At 45.8% G+C, this 17,480-nt stretch overlaps 2 protein-coding genes across 4 annotated transcripts in view; both read left to right on the top strand.

Annotated features, from left to right (window-relative positions):
* Positions 1 to 17,480, top strand: part of LOC121023457 (zinc finger protein 304-like) — a 498,588-nt gene that overhangs the window by 172,033 nt on the left and 309,075 nt on the right. The window lies entirely within an intron of this gene.
* Positions 675 to 8,386, top strand: LOC121023468 (zinc finger protein 211-like). 2 transcript variants are annotated; one of them, XM_040465395.1, is made up of 4 exons: positions 675 to 1,018; positions 1,831 to 1,869; positions 4,345 to 4,471; positions 5,680 to 8,386. In XM_040465395.1, the coding sequence occupies exons 1-4, from the start codon at positions 857 to 859 to the stop codon at positions 6,873 to 6,875; spliced, it is 1,524 nt and encodes a 507-aa protein (XP_040321329.1). In that variant the 5' UTR covers positions 675 to 856; the 3' UTR covers positions 6,876 to 8,386. The 2 variants fall into 2 exon arrangements, with proteins under 2 accessions (XP_040321329.1, XP_040321330.1); XM_040465396.1 differs by lacking the exon at positions 1,831 to 1,869 and having other exon boundaries at positions 676 to 1,018.

Here is a 17,480-nt window from a genome sequence, read left to right as displayed (position 1 = left end):
TAGTGAGTGAGTTGTGCCATTATCATTTCATAAGAGGAATTGAATATATTTCAGGATATGGAGTAAAAAAATGATACAGATAAAACTGTGGCTCACTGGGTTGGATACAATTACGGATAATTTAAGCAGAAAAGATTATTTTCTGAGGGAACTGGAGCCTGGCTTACCCTTGTCCACCTGCTTCAGAGTGGCCAACATCCATTCCTCCTCTATGTTCATTGCCATGAACCTATCCGGAGTCTTTTCTCTCCTGTCCCTGACCTAAAATTCTGAAACTAACAAAACCGACTTCAACGCTTCGGGGTACATTCCTTTAAAAAGCAATAGCATGATGTTTATTAGCTTCCAGCTGCGGAGTGAACACCTTTTGTACCAAGTGACGACGGAATGAGATGTGCATTTGGATTTGTCTCTTTGGGGGCATCTGAAGTAATATTTCTAGCCTCCGAAGCAAGCTCAGCTTCACTGGGTCTAACATGTTTCTAAACACTCTGGCGACCAGTTCCAACAACGAACCCAGAAGTATGGGTGTTGCCCTTCCTCAAGGAGTGGAGCCCAGCCCCGCGGTGGCGAGGCCACTTCCCAGCGACCCTCGCGCTGCCGCCGCACTTGGCCGGGAGGTAGCTGTGGAGACACCCTTCGCGGAGCCCACGGAGCTGCAGAAATTACACTCTCCAGAATGCTCTTCCTGCGCGCCGGGCTGCGCCGAGCCTAGGAAGGCTCAGGAGAGGGCACTTCCGGGAAAGCACGTGATGCCGGGGCGGGACTTCCGGCGTCCTCTTCTTGGCGGTCATTTCGGTTTCTCGGAACTCATATCGGTGTAGAGGTGCTGAAGCACTGGTTTGGGAGCGAGGTGATGGGACCGAGAAAGCGCAAGGGGAGGCGATGTCCCCGCCGCGCAGACTGGCGTCCGCGACTCGCCGGGCTGCCCCGGGCTGCCTCGCCCCGAGGTCGGGACAGGGACCGCCGGCCCGGGTGTCCGCCCCGCCCACAGAGTCCGCGCAGGGACCCGGCTGAGGTAAACGCGCGGCCCCCGGACCCTCCCCGCCCTCCCCCACCCAGACCCTTCAGGCCCGAGCGCGGGGCGCCTGCTCGCGTCCCTGCGGCCCGGGTCCCGGTGTCCGGACCCGGGAGGCGCTCGCGGGCGGGGACCCCGCGTCTGAGCGCCGGCGTGACGGCGTGCGGGAGCGGGCTGCAGGGGGCGCCGAGGAGGAGGAATCGGGGGCTGTGGGGTCCGCCCTCTGCCCTCGAGAAATAGAGGGTGTGCGGCGGGGGCACTGGCGGGCTGGAGGGGTTGTCCTTTCATGGGAGGACTCTAGATGCGAAAGAGAGTTTTGGCCAAAGGAGGAACACGATCTCTGGGATTTAAAAATTTCCCAAAGGTTGGGGCGCCTGGGTGGCTCAGTTGGTTAAACCTCTGACTTTGACTCAGGTCATGATCTCACCTTTCCTGGGTTCAAGCTGACAGCTCAGAGCCTGGAGCCTGCTTCGGATTCTGTCTCTCTCTGCCCATCCCCCGATCGCTTGCTCGCGCGCTGTCAAAAATAAACATTAAAAGATAATAATAACAATAATAACAACAATAATAAGTAAAAGTTTCCCAAAGGTTGCTCTTAAAGAGAATAGATTGGAAGCGGGTTGATGAGGACAGTGGGGCGCCGGGAGGTTTCATCTTGAGCAAGGTCACACCCCTGGTAAGAGTCTGACTCAGGCACAAGGGTTTGACAGCTGAGGTCACCTGGCCCTTGAGCGGGGCAGGGGTACAGGGTGATCTGAGCCCATGGAGTCTGGCCATGGTTACCTTCCTCTAAGGCCTGCCTCTCTTCACAGGTTTCTGTGGCTGAAGAACTGCTCATGAGGCCAACACAGGTCAGTGGAGGGAGTCTCCATCCTGGGGTTAAGGTGTCCTGGGACTCTGCCTGCCATTCTTCCAGGTCTTGGGTCTAGGGGACCTTAGAGAAACCCTGAACATGGCGTCCTGAGGGGTTCTTGTTTCTGGCAACCAGTTGAAAGAGGTGTGGAAAGTTATCCTAGGAACAGGTACTAATACGTGCAAATACTTGGAGGCGTAATTTAGCTGGGAACGTCCAGGGAACTGAAGGTTACCTTTTTTTCCCTCATGGATGCAAGGGGACAGGAGGCAGGACTGGAATGGTTGCCTTTGAGGTCAGGTGTCTATTCTGGAGGCAATAGGAGGTTGATGAAGAGCAAAGTGATCTTGGGGCGCCTGGGTGGCTCAGTTGGTTAAGCGTCTGACTTTGGTTCAGGTCATGATCTGGCAGTTTGTCTGAGCCCTGTGTCAGGCTCTGTGCTGACAGCTCAGAACCCAGCTCCTGCTTCGGATTCTGTGTCTCCCTCTCTCTCTGCCCTTCCCTGATTTACTCTCTGTCTCTGTCTCTCTCTCTCAAAAATAAACATTAAAAAAAAAAAAAATAGCCATTCTGAAATGGGCCAGGGCTACTGCTTTAAAAAAAAAAAAAAAAAAAAAAAGTCAGGTGATTTTATCCAGGTCTTAACAGGCTTCATCTGGCTGCACAGTGGAGGACGGATGCTGGGATAAGGGAGGGAGAAGGATGACCCAGAAGAATGCTACTGTAATAGGCTGGCTAGTTGAGTGTTATCAGATGTAAACAGTGGCCCTCGAGGTGGGAGAAATGGTTGGATTCTGGATTCATTTTTTTTAAAGTAGGGCCAACTAGACTTTCGGTTGTGAAAAGTGAAGGAGAGAAAGGAAGGAATCAGGGATGACCCTAAAGTTTTTGGTCTCAGCAGCTGGAAGGCTGGAAGCTCCGTCAATGGAGATGAAGTGGTCAGTGGTGGAAACAGTGTTCAGTGGGGATATCAAGAGGTTTGTTTCAGCCGTATGCAGCCTGAGATGTTTCAGAGACCGCTGAGTAGAGGCATTAAGTGGGCAGTTGCACGCACACTTTGGTGGTGGGGGGCAGGTATCAGGCTGGAGCTATCCCGCAGGTGATTGCTGCTGTGTCAGCCTAGGCAGAGCTGTGGTTTACACTGAGGAGAGGGGATTTTCAAGTCTCAGTGGTAGTACTCTTAACCGTCCAAGAGGATGGTGTGGGCCAAGAACTGGGTCTCTTGCTTGGGCACCTTGTTGAAGGTAGTCGGTGTTGGGGACACAGGGGAGGGAGAAAAGTGGCCATGAGGAGGGTGTGGGCAAGAAGGATGATCTGGCAGGTTACCAAGGTTTCCAAGAGAGAAGTGGACATGAGAAGCATGTGGAGGCACAGGAGTAATTGAGGCTGGAACTGGTGCTTTTTCACCTTTCTGTGGATTCCCCAGGATTTCATGTTGACCCTTGGGTGGGACATGAGATGTTTCAGTCAGGATGGTAGGTTATTTCAGAGTCCACTGTGGTCATCTGTGATTTATTAGGCCTAGGGTAGAAGAGCACTGGGGCTGGGTTTTGAATAAGGTTTAGGTGTGACTGGAGGGGGCAGGATGGACAGCACACAAGGGGATATCTGAGATGTGGGTGTGGTTCTGGTTGGTGAGGTTGAAGCAAAGAACAGAGCTAGCTTTCTCCCTATGAAGGGGAGGCTTTCCCAGCAGGATTCTGGACTGTGCTTAATAGTAGAAGCCATCAGAGATTGAGTAGTTCTGGATCCTACTTGAGTTTGCTCAGCAAGCAGTGTCTTGTGATGCCTTGTGCCAAGTGACGAGGGGAGAGTCCAGGGGGAAGCCTGTGCTGTGGGGCGGGGAGGTAGTTGTGGTGGTGGAGGGAACGCATCTGTGGGCTCCAGAGATGTAAAAGAGGTGCAGTCTACAGAGTAATGTGCCTGTGAAGAGGGAATGTGAACTAATGGCCCCAGGGTCCTGATATTGAGGACTTGCGAAGGGAACGCCCAGATTTGGTTGTCTACGATGCACAGTCTAGAGGACAACAGGGGTATTGGCAAGAGGAGTGGGGCCCTGTGTGCCAGGCCCAGAGTTTAGATGGTGTTTATCTGATGATCTGCTGTGGTTGCTGAGGGCTGAACAGCAATTAGGGACCATGAGGAGAGAGCACCAGTGGTGCCCATGGGGTAGGGTTTTTTAAGTTTTTTTTGTTTGTTTATTTTTGAGAGAGAGAGACAGCGTGTGAGCGGGGGAGGGGCAGAGAGAGGGAGACACAGAATCTGAAGCAGGTTCCAGGCTCCGAGCTGTCAGTACAGAAGCCAACATGGGGCTCAAACTCACAAACCATGAGGTCACGACCTGAGCCGAAGTCAGACACTTAACCGATTGAGCCACCTAGGCGCCCCTAATGGGGTGGTTTTGTTGGGGGAAGAGACTGTGGATCTTTGGGAGAGGGGCTATTTGTGGTTTCATCTGTCTCCATCCTGACAGGACAGTGTGACATTTGAAGACGTGGCCATGTACTTCTCTTGGGAGGAATGGGGTCTCCTCGATGAGGCTCAGAGATGGCTATTCCACAATGTGATGCTGGAGAACTTTGCACTTGTGACCTCCCTGGGTAAGGCCCTCATTCCTACCCTAGGGACCTGGGCTAAGCTCTGCTTTTCTGTTTTTATCCCAGGGGTAGCTGGGTACTTGTCCCATCAGAAACATGGGTGCTGCTTCCTTCCCCCTTTCTCGGTTACCTGTTGTTAGGGTTGGGCTGAGTGCACTGCCCCAGGGCCTCACTGGGAAGGATTCACGTGACCAGTAGTCTTGCAGTTATGCTACTGGTTTCCACCTTGCTTGCCCTTTCACTGTCTGGCTGACTCTGTCCAAATCCACACTACCTTCCTGCCCCAGGTTTTGCCCACTTCCTGTAAGTGAGGACATTCCCTTGTCCCTGCCTGTGCCAGGAACTGTGGACACTGCCATGGTCAGTTCTCACGGGGACTATGGCAGTTCTTGCAGGGTCCTCCTCTGAGGATTGTTTTGGTAATACTAATTTTCTTTCCTGTGGTCTCCTATGTGTTTAGTTGCTCTGGGCCTGTGCGGACCACTCATCTATCCTGCCTTTCCCTTAGGACTTGAATTGTGCAGGTCCTATTTAGTTCCTGAACCCCAGGTTGGGGAGGAGAGGCCTGGGTGCTTCGCAGGATCAACGTGACTCCAGCCATGACAAGATGGGCTCATCAGGGCTGTGTTCAGATGATACCAGAAACCTGTCCTATTCTGCTCAAGTCCTGGTGCCACTGGCCACCTCATTTCTACTTTCTTCCCCATTCTTGACACTTGCTGACTTGTCATTTCTGCTCTGAATTTGGTTCATTCCCCCTTCTCTGAGCTTCTCTGAGCTTCTCCCCCGTCTCTTATTGCTTCCTCTGCAGCGCTCTGTCACGTCGGCCTGTACATACCATATCGTGGGGTGTGCACGTATCCTCATGTGGTTCTTAAACACCAGCTCTCTTACACTAGGTTTTCCTGGGCCCAGGTGCGCCCTTCTGCACAGTTACGGGCAAGGATTTACCGAGAGCCATTAGCAGAGGAGTGAACTGTGGATCCTACTGCTCCTCCCTGTGCCACGCCCCCACCATGTGTTCTTCACCTGGTGAGGCCTCCCCACTGTGTGACCTTTTAGAAGCAGCTTCTTGACCCTGACTCCAACTCCTTTGTCCCAGAAACAGTGCCATCAACTCATCCACTGGTGTATTGGACACACGTTAATGATGGTGCTGCCTCTTTCCACTACTGCGTCTGTGTATTTCACTAGAATTTCTCTGCTTGCAGGTTGTTGGCATGGAGCAGGGGATGGGGAGGCACCTTCTGAGCAGAGCGCTTTTGTAGGAGCGTCGCGGGTTAGGACTCACCAGGCAAGCCCAGATCCCCAGAAGGCACACCCCTGTGAGATATGCGGTCTGGTCCTGAAAGACATTTTGGGTGTGGCTCTGCATCAGAGAACACATCCCCAGCTGAGACCTCGCACATGTGGGAGACGGACCAGTTTCATTGCAAACCTTCACCAGCACGGGAAGCAGCACAGTGTAGAGAAACCCCTGAGAAGGGCTTCACTTGTGAAGAGCTGCAGGTTCCATGTGCCAGGGGAGTCCTTCACCTGTGGGGAGGTCGACAAGGACTTCCTCACCGGTTCAGGCGAGCACCAGCACCAGGCCAGTCATGATGGACAGAAAGCTCACAGCAGCACCATGTGTGGGGAAGCTGTTCACAGTGGGAAAAGCCATCACAGTTGGTGTGAAGGCAAGAAAGCCTTCAGCCACAAATACTCTCTTGCTCAACACCAGAGTGTCCATGCCCAAGAAAAGCCTTACAAATGCAGTGAATGTGGGAAATCCTTTACCCGAAGGTTTAACCTCTTGCAGCATCAGAAAGTCCACACTGGAGAAATGCCCTATAAATGTAATGAATGTGGAAAATTCTTCACCAATATCTTCGGTTTCATTCAGCACCAAAGAACTCACACTGGGGAAAAGCCGTACAAGTGCAGCAGATGTGGAAAATTCTTTGGCCAAAAGTCTACTCTTACTGTACATGAGAGAATTCACACTGGAGAAAAGCCTTATGGGTGCCGTGAATGTGGGAAATTCTTTAGACATAGCTCCAGCCTCATTAAACATCAGAGAGTTCACACTGGAGTGAGGCCTTATAAGTGTGGTGAATGTGGAAAATGTTTTACTGACAACTCCTGCCTCATTAAACACCGTAGAATTCACACTGGAGAAAGGCCTTATGAGTGCAAGGAGTGTGGGAAACTTTTTAGCCAAAGTTTTGGACTCACTCAACACCAGAGAGTTCACACTAGAGAAAGACGTTATGAGTGCAGGATATGTGGGAAATCCTTAACCCGCAAGTCCTACCTCATTCAACACAACAGAGTTCACGCTAGAGACAGGGCTCCTGAGTGCAGGGAACATGGGGAATTCTTCAGTGACACCCAGTTTGCTCAACACCAAAAAATTCACATCTGAGAACGGCCTCATGAGTGCGACAAATGCGCAAAAGTTTTCAGCTGAAGGCCTAACCTCGTTCATCACCACACAGGAAGTCTGTATACATGCAGCAAATGTGGGAAAGTCTTCAGCGGCCTGCTCTGATTGAGCACCAGAATGTTCACAGTGCAGGTGGGCTTTATGAGTGCACTGAATGTGAGAAAGCCTTCAGCCAGAGATGTGACCTCATTTGACACAAAAAAGTCCCCACTGGAGAAAGACCTCATTGAGTGCAGTGAATGTGGGAAAGCCTTCAGCCAAAAGTCTCCCCTCATCAGGCACCGGGAAGTTCACACAGAGCAAAACCATGACTGTGTAGGGAACAGGCTGTTTACCTGTTTGATATAAAGACATTGGAGGAGAGCTTTCTGAAGGAGACATCTTCCTGAAGTTGAACTCCTGCATCTTAAAACACCACAGGGAAGATTCCCTGTATATTCCAGGTATGTGGGAAGCTTCCAGGAGCCACTCTTCCTAACCTGGGTGGGGCCCTTGCCGAGATTGTGTCACTGCCAGTTTCTGTGGTGTAAGTCCTCTGAACTCTACTGTCTGAAATGCCCAGGCTCCCATGGTATTTACGGAAGTAGACCTCTGATTTCTCTGGAGAAAATGAGCAACTTGAGCCTTTAGGGGGACATCATTACCTTCTCTTTAATTCGTCACATTCTTGACGCAGTTTTCTCCCAAAAGACCTTATTTGTGTTCTGTTGGTGACTTGAAGAGGAAATTTGTCTTCATGGACATTGTTTTCATGACACTTGTGATGGATTTTCCAGTCTCCATGTCACCAACCTGTACACGGGTTCACCTTGCTATGGTTTGTGCAGTAAAAAAGGCCTTATTGTTCAAGCCACCTTTTGTCTTGGGGGTTGTATTCACTAACAGGTGCTTTGAAAACATGCAGGGGTGAACCGCTTGTGTGGGAGTCCCAAACTTTGGTGCGCCTCAGAAGAGACCGTGTAATGGCAGAGGACGGCTCTTCAGTTCGGGCCTAGTTCGCACTGTTGCCCGTGGCCTCCAAGGAAAGACTGTAGGCTTTGTACAACTGATTGGCAGCCTGAATGCCAAGGTCTTTTTGCAGACCCAGAGGTCACGCTGACGAGCAGGCACTGGTGACAGTATCCGGTGCTTCCGGGACTAGTTTCTTTGCTTATGGCGCATATTCTGTGATGACCGCAGGGTGAAGAGGAGTTTTCTTCCCCAGGTCCTTCAGAGGAGCCACGTGCCCTGATGTCTAGAGTTTTGTAGTGTCACTGATCTTAAAGCTGTAGGGCCCAGGGAATACCGTCATTGGTGCACAGACATTGCGTTGACAGGGAGAGGTAGAGCCTGCAGCGAACAGGTGGACTGTGCCTCTTCTAAAAGTGTACCCATAGCTACTGCAGTGACTGTGGCTTGGCTGTGTTGGGTGGGCACGTACCTTCGGGCCTGTGTGTCTTGAGTAGCTGAGGTCATTTGCATAGAAAATAAAGGTTTTGTGGATTCTTGTGGCTTTCTGGGCTGTTGACCTTAGAAGACTTACTACACATGCAGGAGAACAAGCATAGGGACGGGAGATCTCACAGTCCAGTGGTACAGCCTCTGTGACTAAGGCGGAAACATCCTTCATTGCTCAACAGTATTTGCTATTCCTGAGGTAAGGCATTCCTCCTAAAGCCTTAGCAGAGAATGATGGATGGGGCGCCTGGGTGGCTCAGTCATTTAAGCATCTGACACTTGATTTCAGCTCAGGTTATGATCTCACAGTTCATGAGTTTGAGCACCATGTCGGGCTCTGCTGTAACAGCGCAAAGCCTGCTTGGGATTCTCTCTTTCTCTCTCTCTCTGCCCTTCCCCCATGGTTGCTCGCTCTCTCAAATATAACATTAAAAAAAAAAAAAGAGGAGGTGATGGAGATAGTAGAGGGTTGACAAACCTGATTTTTTTTTTTTTTTTCAACATTTATTTATTTTTGGGACAGAGAGACAGAGCATGAACGGGGGAGGGGCAGAGAGAGAGGGAGACACAGAATTGGAAACAGGCTCCAGGCTCTGAGCCATCAGCCCAGAGCCCAACGCGGGGCTCGAACTCACGGAGCGCGAGATCGTGACCTGGCTGAAGTCGGACGCTTAACCGACTGCGCCACCCAGGCGCCCCAACAAACCTGATTTTTTATGAAGAGGGGGAGATCCGTACTTTATTTTGAATGATTGCTTAACTATTAAGTTATTGCACATGAAGTAAATTGCACGTATTTAAAGTGTATAAATTGGTATTTTGTATAAATAAGTTTTTGACGGGGCGCCTGAGTGGCTCAGTCGGTTAAGCCTCCGGCTTCCGCTCAGGTCACGATGTCATGGTTCATGAGTTCGAGCTCCGCGTCAGGCTCTGTGCTGACAGCTCAGAGCCTGGAGCCTGCTTCAAATTCTGTGTCTCCCTCACTCTCTGCGCCTCCCCTGCTCATGCTCTGTCTCTCTTTCTCTCTCCAGAATAAATAAACATTAAAAAAATAATAAATAAATAAAAAGTAAATAAATAAGTTTTTGACAAGTATAATCCATGAAATCATCGTAATTGTGATAATAAACATAAGTCCCACACATATTTAACTCCTGCTTGTTATTAATCTCTTCCCCGCCCTCTCTGGCTCTCTGGGCAAACCTGAATTTACTTTCCTTTACAATAGACTACATTTTCTAGAATTCTAGATGATTGGGATTTTTCTGGTTTCATATATGCTGCATAATTAGAGATTCAAAAAAATAGTTTGTTCTTTCACTGCTGAGTAGTATTCTCTGGTGTGAATCTACTGCTGTCTGACATTCTGTTCCTCTGTTAATTGACATCTGGGTTTCCAGGTTTGGGCTGTTACAAATAAAGCTGCTATGAAAATTCACGTATAAATCTTTATACAGATACAGGTTTCATTTCTCTTGTGTTAGTTCCTCTGAGTGCAATGCTTGAAGCATAGGGTAGGTAAATGTTTAACTTTTTAAGAAATTGCCAAACTGATGTGAAATGGTTATTTCTTTTCATATTTCCTACCATCAGTGTATGAGAGTTTCACTACCTTCCTGGTTCCTGTGAGGCATGGAAATTTCCACTTAATCTTTCCCTCCCTAGGGTCCATTTGCAAGAATGTAAAACCACTCAGATCCAGGCTTGAATCGGCTCCTCAGCAACAGTACCACTACACATGCTGCCTATAATCTGGTCCCTTTGGTTTAGTGGTGTCCTATGTGACAAGCATAGCAGTAGGTGACAGAATGTTGGCCAGCTTTCTTACGCTACCTATGTGAGAAGTAATCTTTCTCAATCCGTTTGGCCTTGTGGTTTCCTTACTAGACAAGCCTATGGCAGATTGGCAAGCAAAACCTAGCAGCTGCTACTGCAAAAAGATTACTTGACTGTTGGACACCCCCCTTTTCATTACCTGACTTCCTGGTTTCTTCATATCTAGTGAAGAAGGCATTGTTTGGCCCTACCTTTCAAAGTGACTTGTAACCAAAACCATTGTAAAAGGGGCTACCTATAACACTGGAAAAAACATATGTCTCTAAAGTAAAATGTAGTAGTGGTTTTCAAAGTGAGGAGGAGATTAGTAATATAGTACAATATAAAAGTTGTGATAGTTGGGTCACCTGGGTGGTTCAGTTCGTTAAGCATCTGACTTGATTTTGGCTCAGGTCATGGTCTCATGGTTGTGAGATCGAGCCCTGTGTTGGGTTCTGCGCTGAGCATGGAACCTGCTCAAGATTCTTTCCCTCCCTCTGCCCTTCCTGCGCTCTTGCAGGTGCATGCTCTCTCTCAAAAACAGTAAAAGTAAACTTTAAGAGTTGTGATATGTGGAAACATTGGACGTCAAATACAATGGTTTGGTAAAGAACACAATATAGATAGGATAAATGATAATGCCTATACAACTAAAAAATAGCAGGGATGTCTGGCTGGCTCAATGGGTAGAGCACGTGACTCTTCATCTTAGGGTTGTGAGTTCAAGCTCCACATTGGGTGTAGAGCTTAATTTAAAAAAGAAAGAAATACCAGATGGAGGAAATCTCAAAAGCCGGTGGAAAGGGGTAAAGCCATTGGAAATTTTAAAGGAAAGCCAAACATCTTAAGACATGAAAGGAGAAGCAGGCCTATAGATAATGAAACACAAAGAAGGAGGAAGTTACTGAGGGAGACTGTTTACAAAAGGGAAACATGCTGTTTAGACCCATTGTAATAAGGAGAATCAAGGACAGGAGAAAGTTATGCACATGTACAGTAGGAAATATAGAGGAACAAGAATCTTTTTGAGCTCTTCCCTTTCCACAGTTAGTGAATGCAAATGTACCATGAAATAAATGTTTTTAAAATATTGAAGTAAAAATTATGTGTATCAAGAATATCCTCAGCCAGCCGACAGACACATGAAAAGATGCTTAACATCACTAATGAGTGATGTGCAAATCAAAACCACAATGACCTATCACCGTACACCTGTCATAATGGCTAAAATCAGAAACGCAAAAGGCAACAAGTGTTGGCAAGGATGTGGAGGAGAAAGGCACCCTCCAGCACTCTTGGTGAGAATGCAAACTGGTGCAGCTGTTGTGGAAAACAATAGGAAGATTACAGAAAATATTTAAAGCAGGATTATCGTATGATCCAGTAATTCCACTACTGGGCATTTACTCAAAGAATACGAAAACATGAATTTGAAAAGATACAGGCATCCCTATGTTTATGGCAGCATTATTTACAATAGCCAAGATCTAGAAATAGCCAGTGTCCATCAATAGATGAATCAATAAAGATGTGTGTGTATACAATGTGTGTATAATATGTATGTGTGTGTATGTACATCTTCAGGATGTATAGGAATGTTAGCCATGAAGAATGAAATGTCATTTGCAACAACATGGATGAATCTGAAGGGTATAATTCTAGGTGAAATAAGTCAGAGAAAAACAAATACCATTTAATTTCACTCATGGAATTTAAGAAACAAAACGGGTCCCTGGGTGGCTCAGTTGAGTAAGCATTCAACTCTTGATTTTGGCTCAGGTCATCATCTCATGACTCGTGAGTTCGTGCCCCGCATCAGGCTCTGCACTGACAGCACAGAGCCTGCTTGAGATTTTCTCGCCCCTTCCCCTCTCACACGTGCTCTCACACACTCTGTATTTAATGTTTAAATAAAACATTAAAAAATATAGAGAACTGCTGAGTCACTGTATTGTACACCTGAAATTAATATAACACTGTACCTGAATTACACTGGAATTAAGTTAATTGAAAAAACCTTAAAATATTTTGAAAAGATAGAATGGGCTAAGTAGTAAATAAAGTTTCAAAAGAAATGTCCTCAGCCAATATGCATGCCATTTGAAAGAAAAAGCAATCAAAATATTTGTGGGCATAAGGGTGCCTGGGTGGCTCAGTCAGTTGAGCATCAGACTCTTGATTGCGGCTCAGGTCATGATCTCACGGTTGGGGAGTTCGAGCCCCCACTAATATTCAAGTTAGAAAAAAACAAGCAGGATGGTGAAATGGGGCTGGGATGTAAGGATAATCCATATCCTGATAATGTTTTCTACTATTTAAAAAAAAAAATAATTTTGCAGACATACACAATTTCAAAGTAAATTCTGGTATGGTTGATAGTTTTAAGAGAAAGAGTTGCAAGTGCTGAAATGCTTATTTTAAGTTTTTATTTTGTTGACTCTTGTTACTCTGGTTGAAGTTGACAGTTGTTTTTTTTTAATTTATTTTTTTATTTTTAACGTTTATTTATTTTTGAGACAGAGACACAGCATGAACGGGGGAGGGGCAGAGAGAGAGGGAGACACAGAATCGGAAGCAGGCTCCAGGCTCTGAGCCATCAGCCCAGGGCCTGACGCGGGGCTCGAACTCACGGACCGCGAGATCGTGACCTGGCTGAAGTCGGACGCTTAACCGACTGCGCCACCCAGGCGCCCCCCGACAGTTGGTTTTTAAAACTTACAATTCAGGGCACCTGGGTGGCTCAGTCGGTTAAGTGTCCGACTTCAGCTCAGGTCATTATCTCACAGTCCATGAGTTCGAGCCCCGCGTTGGGCCTAGAGCCTGCTTTGGATTCTGTGTCTCCCTCTCTCTCTGCCCCTCCCCTGCTCATGCTCTGTCTCTCTCTGTCTCAAACATAAATAAAAACATTTAAAAAAGAAGTTAAAACTTACAATTCACAGGAAAAATAATCATCAAGACACATTTAGAAGGTAAAGAAAAAAAAGGTGGATTGTTCTTCAGAAATTAGGGCTTGTTATAAAACTAAAAATGACTGGGGCGCCTGGGTGGCGCAGTCGGTTAAGCGTCCGACTTCAGCCAGGTCACGATCTCGCGGTCCGTGAGTTCGAGCCCCGCGTCAGGCTCTGGGCTGATGGCTCAGAGCGTGGAGCCTGTTTCCGATTCTGTGTCTCCCTCTCTCTCTGCCCCTCCCCCGTTCATGCTCTGTCTCTCTCTGTCCCAAAAATAAATAAACGTTGAAAAAAAATAAAAAAAAAACAAACTAAAAATGACAGTTTGATATTAGATATTTGCAGAGTTACACATACAGATCAGTGGGAACCATGTAGAGTTTAGAAGGAAATCCACATACATCTGGACAATCACTTGATTTATGATAGACTATGTTACAGAACCTGGTGTGGGAGGGAACTTCTCTAAAGAAATATGTTCTAATATGCATCAAAACATGGACGAAAACTTACACAGCTGCATTGTTACTCCCAACACGTGAAAGCAATACAAAGGTCCATCACTGTAGAATAGAAATCGTGATACGGTGTAATGGGCCCTCAGATCAGTGTGATGCTTAAAACATAATATTGGAGGAAAACATTAACTAGAACTATACGATAAACAATATAGCTCTAAGAAAAACATCTAGTGAAATGTCTCTCTGGGGAGGCGGTTGATGTTGCTGAAGCCGAGCAGCTGGGAACGCCTGGCCCGCTCAGGGTGGACAGCCGCCTGCTGCTTTTGCTCGTACTTCTCCGCCTTCTCAGAGACCATGACCACCTGTTATGGGTCTGATCAGATGTTTTGATTGTGCCTGCTCAGCCATAGATTATTCCCGCTACATGCTTCAACAAGCTCTGTTTTCCCCCTGAGAACACTCTTTAAACAGTGTAATGAATTGTGATGTCTATTGATGATTGATATGATTTTCCCAATAAATACGAGAATGAGGAGTTTGGGGCAACCATCCTTCCAAACTGTCGTTCCCTCCTCCCTTTCTCTTGCAGCTGACTTGTTTCTGCCTCATTTTTCTCCCGTGTGCCATTAGGAAAGTGGAATATGGTGCCCTCAACAGCAATGAAAATGGATGATACAGACACATTGAACAGCACAAATGAATCTTACTGGCATGGGTTGGGCAAAAGAAATAAATGCATAATATATGATTTCACTCATATAAATGTCAATAGTATACAAAAACAAACTATAGTTTTAGAATTTATGCATAGTAAGGAAAACTATTGAGAAAATCCAAAAGGGGCACCTGTGTGGCTCAGTTGGTTAAGCTTCCAATTTTGCCTCAGGTCATGATCTCAGTTCATGAATTCGAGCCCCATGTTGGGAGCTGTGCTGACAGCTCAGAGCCTGGAGCCTGCTTTGGATTCTGTGTCCCCGCGGGCGCGCCCCGCCGCACTCCCAGCTTGCACTCTGTCTCTCAAAAATGAATAAGCGTTAAAAATTTCTTTAAGTCCAAAAGATGCCAACTTTAAAAATCTGGATGTTGCTTTCCTCTTGGAGGAGGTGTAGACAGTGTCTGGGATGGAGCACTTGACATGGCAGGGCACACTACAAGTATACTTTGTATTTCCCTCAGTGGCAGATACAGAAGTATCTATTTTAGGAACATTTGTTAAATTCTAAATATATATATTTAATATATATATACATATATAATATTCTAAATATACTTAATATATATACATATATATATAATATATGTATAATAATTCCCTGTAGTAATGTTACATTTCACAATAAAAGTGTAAAGAAAAAAATGGGGTAAACATAAGTGTGGTCCTTAAATTATAGCACCAAAAAACATAAATAAAATGTAAGAATTTAATGGAGATGAATTATACATAACCTGCACAGAGCTGAAAAGAGAAAAAAAAAAGGAAGTGGGAAACCAAAAAGGTTGAATGTTAGATTTAACTAGCAGGTTTCTCTTGAGTGAGACTTCTGTCATGAGGGGCAAGGCATGAAACATAAACACAATCAGTATCCCTATCAGTGTTTACAGACCCAGAAAGTGATTGCTTGGCTGAAAATCAGGTGAAACACAGATCAGTCCATAAAATGCAAAAGAAACACCTTTCCCCAAATGATTCATTCAACTTCAGAAACAGGATGATCAGTTACTTGGAAGCAAAGTATTTCCATTAAAAACAGGGTCTGGAACTTGGACAAACAAGGTTGAGTCGAGTGGTGCTGTGGAATGATGGCTGGAGTTCATAGGCTGTAAATGTGTTTTCTCATCTTCCAGATGAACATGAGGATAGTTAGCTTGTATGTATGAGCAAATTGTTAGTAAACCCATAAAGATAAAATAATTTCAGGCGCACTGTTAGAAAATATGAAATCTGCCATAGAGCATACAGACCAGTAAGGTCAGGGGACAGACATGCAGGTGAGGAAGGAACTGAGGGCGGCGGGCATAAGCACAGGTCTCGGAGAGCTCACTGGGAGGTGGGTCTGCCTGAGTCAGAGAGGTGGGGTCATCACAGATAAGGAAACTGCTGTATCTTCTGTGGCTTCGTTGATCAACTGTATGGATTAGGTGTCCTTGGGCTAAGGCTCAGTTATAGACACAATGTATTCTCATCAACTATTCAGGAATTAATTGGTCTAAGAATTACCTTAGGACTAGAGAAGACAGAAGTTAGTGGTGACTGGTAATTAGAAAGCATTTAATCAGGGTGGTTTAGAGAAACACACCCTGACCTGATAGCAGGGACTGTGTGAATGTATATAATGGGAACGATAAGGCCTCATCAGAGACTATTGTGCAAACTTGAGCTCAAGAAAGAGTTGCACAGTTCATGAAATTTTTATAAAAATTAATTGGACTTAAGGAGGCCTTTAAATGTCATTTTCTGTGTGCAAATAAATAAGGTTATACTTTCTCGAAGACAGCATTCAGTCCTAGGATTTATCAAAATTAACTATAAAATACAGTAAAACCTTGGTTTACGAGTATAATTTGTTCCAGAAACATGCTTGTAATCCAAAGCACTTGTATATCAAAGTGAATTTCTCCATAAAAAATAATGGAAACTCAAATGATTCATTTCACAACCCAAAAATATTCAAATAAAAATGATTACAATACTGTAATATAATACAAAATATAAAGAAAAATAAATTAACCTGCACTTTCCTTTGAAAACCTTCATGGCTGGTGTGAGGGAGATGAGAGGAGAGTTATTGTGTAGGACAACTTTCGTTATAACAGAATCACTGCTGTCTGTTGGCTCAATGGAATCTTTTTCTGCACGGGGGTCATTGTATATGCTTGCGTGGATATTGACTGCAGTATAATGTTAATACACTCTTGTCATATATTATGTTACATTAAACATATAAGGCAATATGGCAGCAGAGGAAAGGGTCTATATCTGCAGGCAGCCTGACCTAGAATGAAGCAAAGCCTTCCTAAGCTTTCTCTTGTATGGAGAAGCAAAGGACTGTCCACAGGTGCTTTGAAGTGACAAAAAATACACTAGTACCAGTTGTAGGCAACTTCCAGCATTCTGAAAAATCACTGATTTCTGCCAAATACCATGCCCTGAGACTGAGCATCTGAGCATGGGAGACAATCACCCACAATCCTGCAGAGAGATAGGGAGAGGGAGAGAGAGAGAACCATTGGTTCAGTTGTAATCATGTAACGTTTGGCATCATGTACTACTCGTATTGCAAGACATTGCTCGTTTATAAAGTTAAAATATATTAGAAATGTTTGCTTCTTTTGTGGAACATTCACATAACAAGTTACTCACAAACCAAGGTTTTACTGTAGTTGTAAAATTGCCTGGACTCTTCAGCAAAATTAAAAGATTGAATTAAAATCCTAAAGACACGGGGCGCCTGGGTGGCTCAGTCAGTTAAGCATGTGACTCTTGATTTCAGGTCAGGTCATTATCTCATGGTTTGTGAGTTTGAGCCCCGTGTCAGGCTCTGTGCTCACAGTTTAGAGGCTGCTTGGGATTCTCTGTCTCTCCCTCTCTCTCTGCCCTCCCCCCAGCTCTCTCCCTCTCTCTTTCTCTCTCAAACTAAACTAAACTAATATAAAATAAGATAAAATCCTTAAGGACAATATGAACAGCGTGAATTAAATAGAGAAAAATAGGCCAGTGGGGGAAAAAAGAACTCTTATATTTGATACTAAATGTGAGAAATAGAGTGAAAAATGCTTAAGCTCTTGAAATTTTGTCTTTTGTTTGTTTATTTTATTTTAGGAGGAGTGCAAGCAGGGGAGAGAGGTGGAAAGAGAGAGAGAAAGAGAATCTTAAGCAGGCTCCACGCTCAGCACAGAGCCTGATGCAGGGTTTGATCCCACGA

Source organism: Herpailurus yagouaroundi, unplaced genomic scaffold (genome assembly GCF_014898765.1).
Source record: "Herpailurus yagouaroundi ecotype Mexico unplaced genomic scaffold, PumYag 557, whole genome shotgun sequence".
In the NCBI taxonomy this organism is placed as follows: Eukaryota; Metazoa; Chordata; class Mammalia; order Carnivora; family Felidae; genus Herpailurus; species Herpailurus yagouaroundi.
The sequence above is the reverse complement of the archived record's forward strand: the minus strand, read 5'-3'. Positions and strand labels throughout refer to the sequence as shown.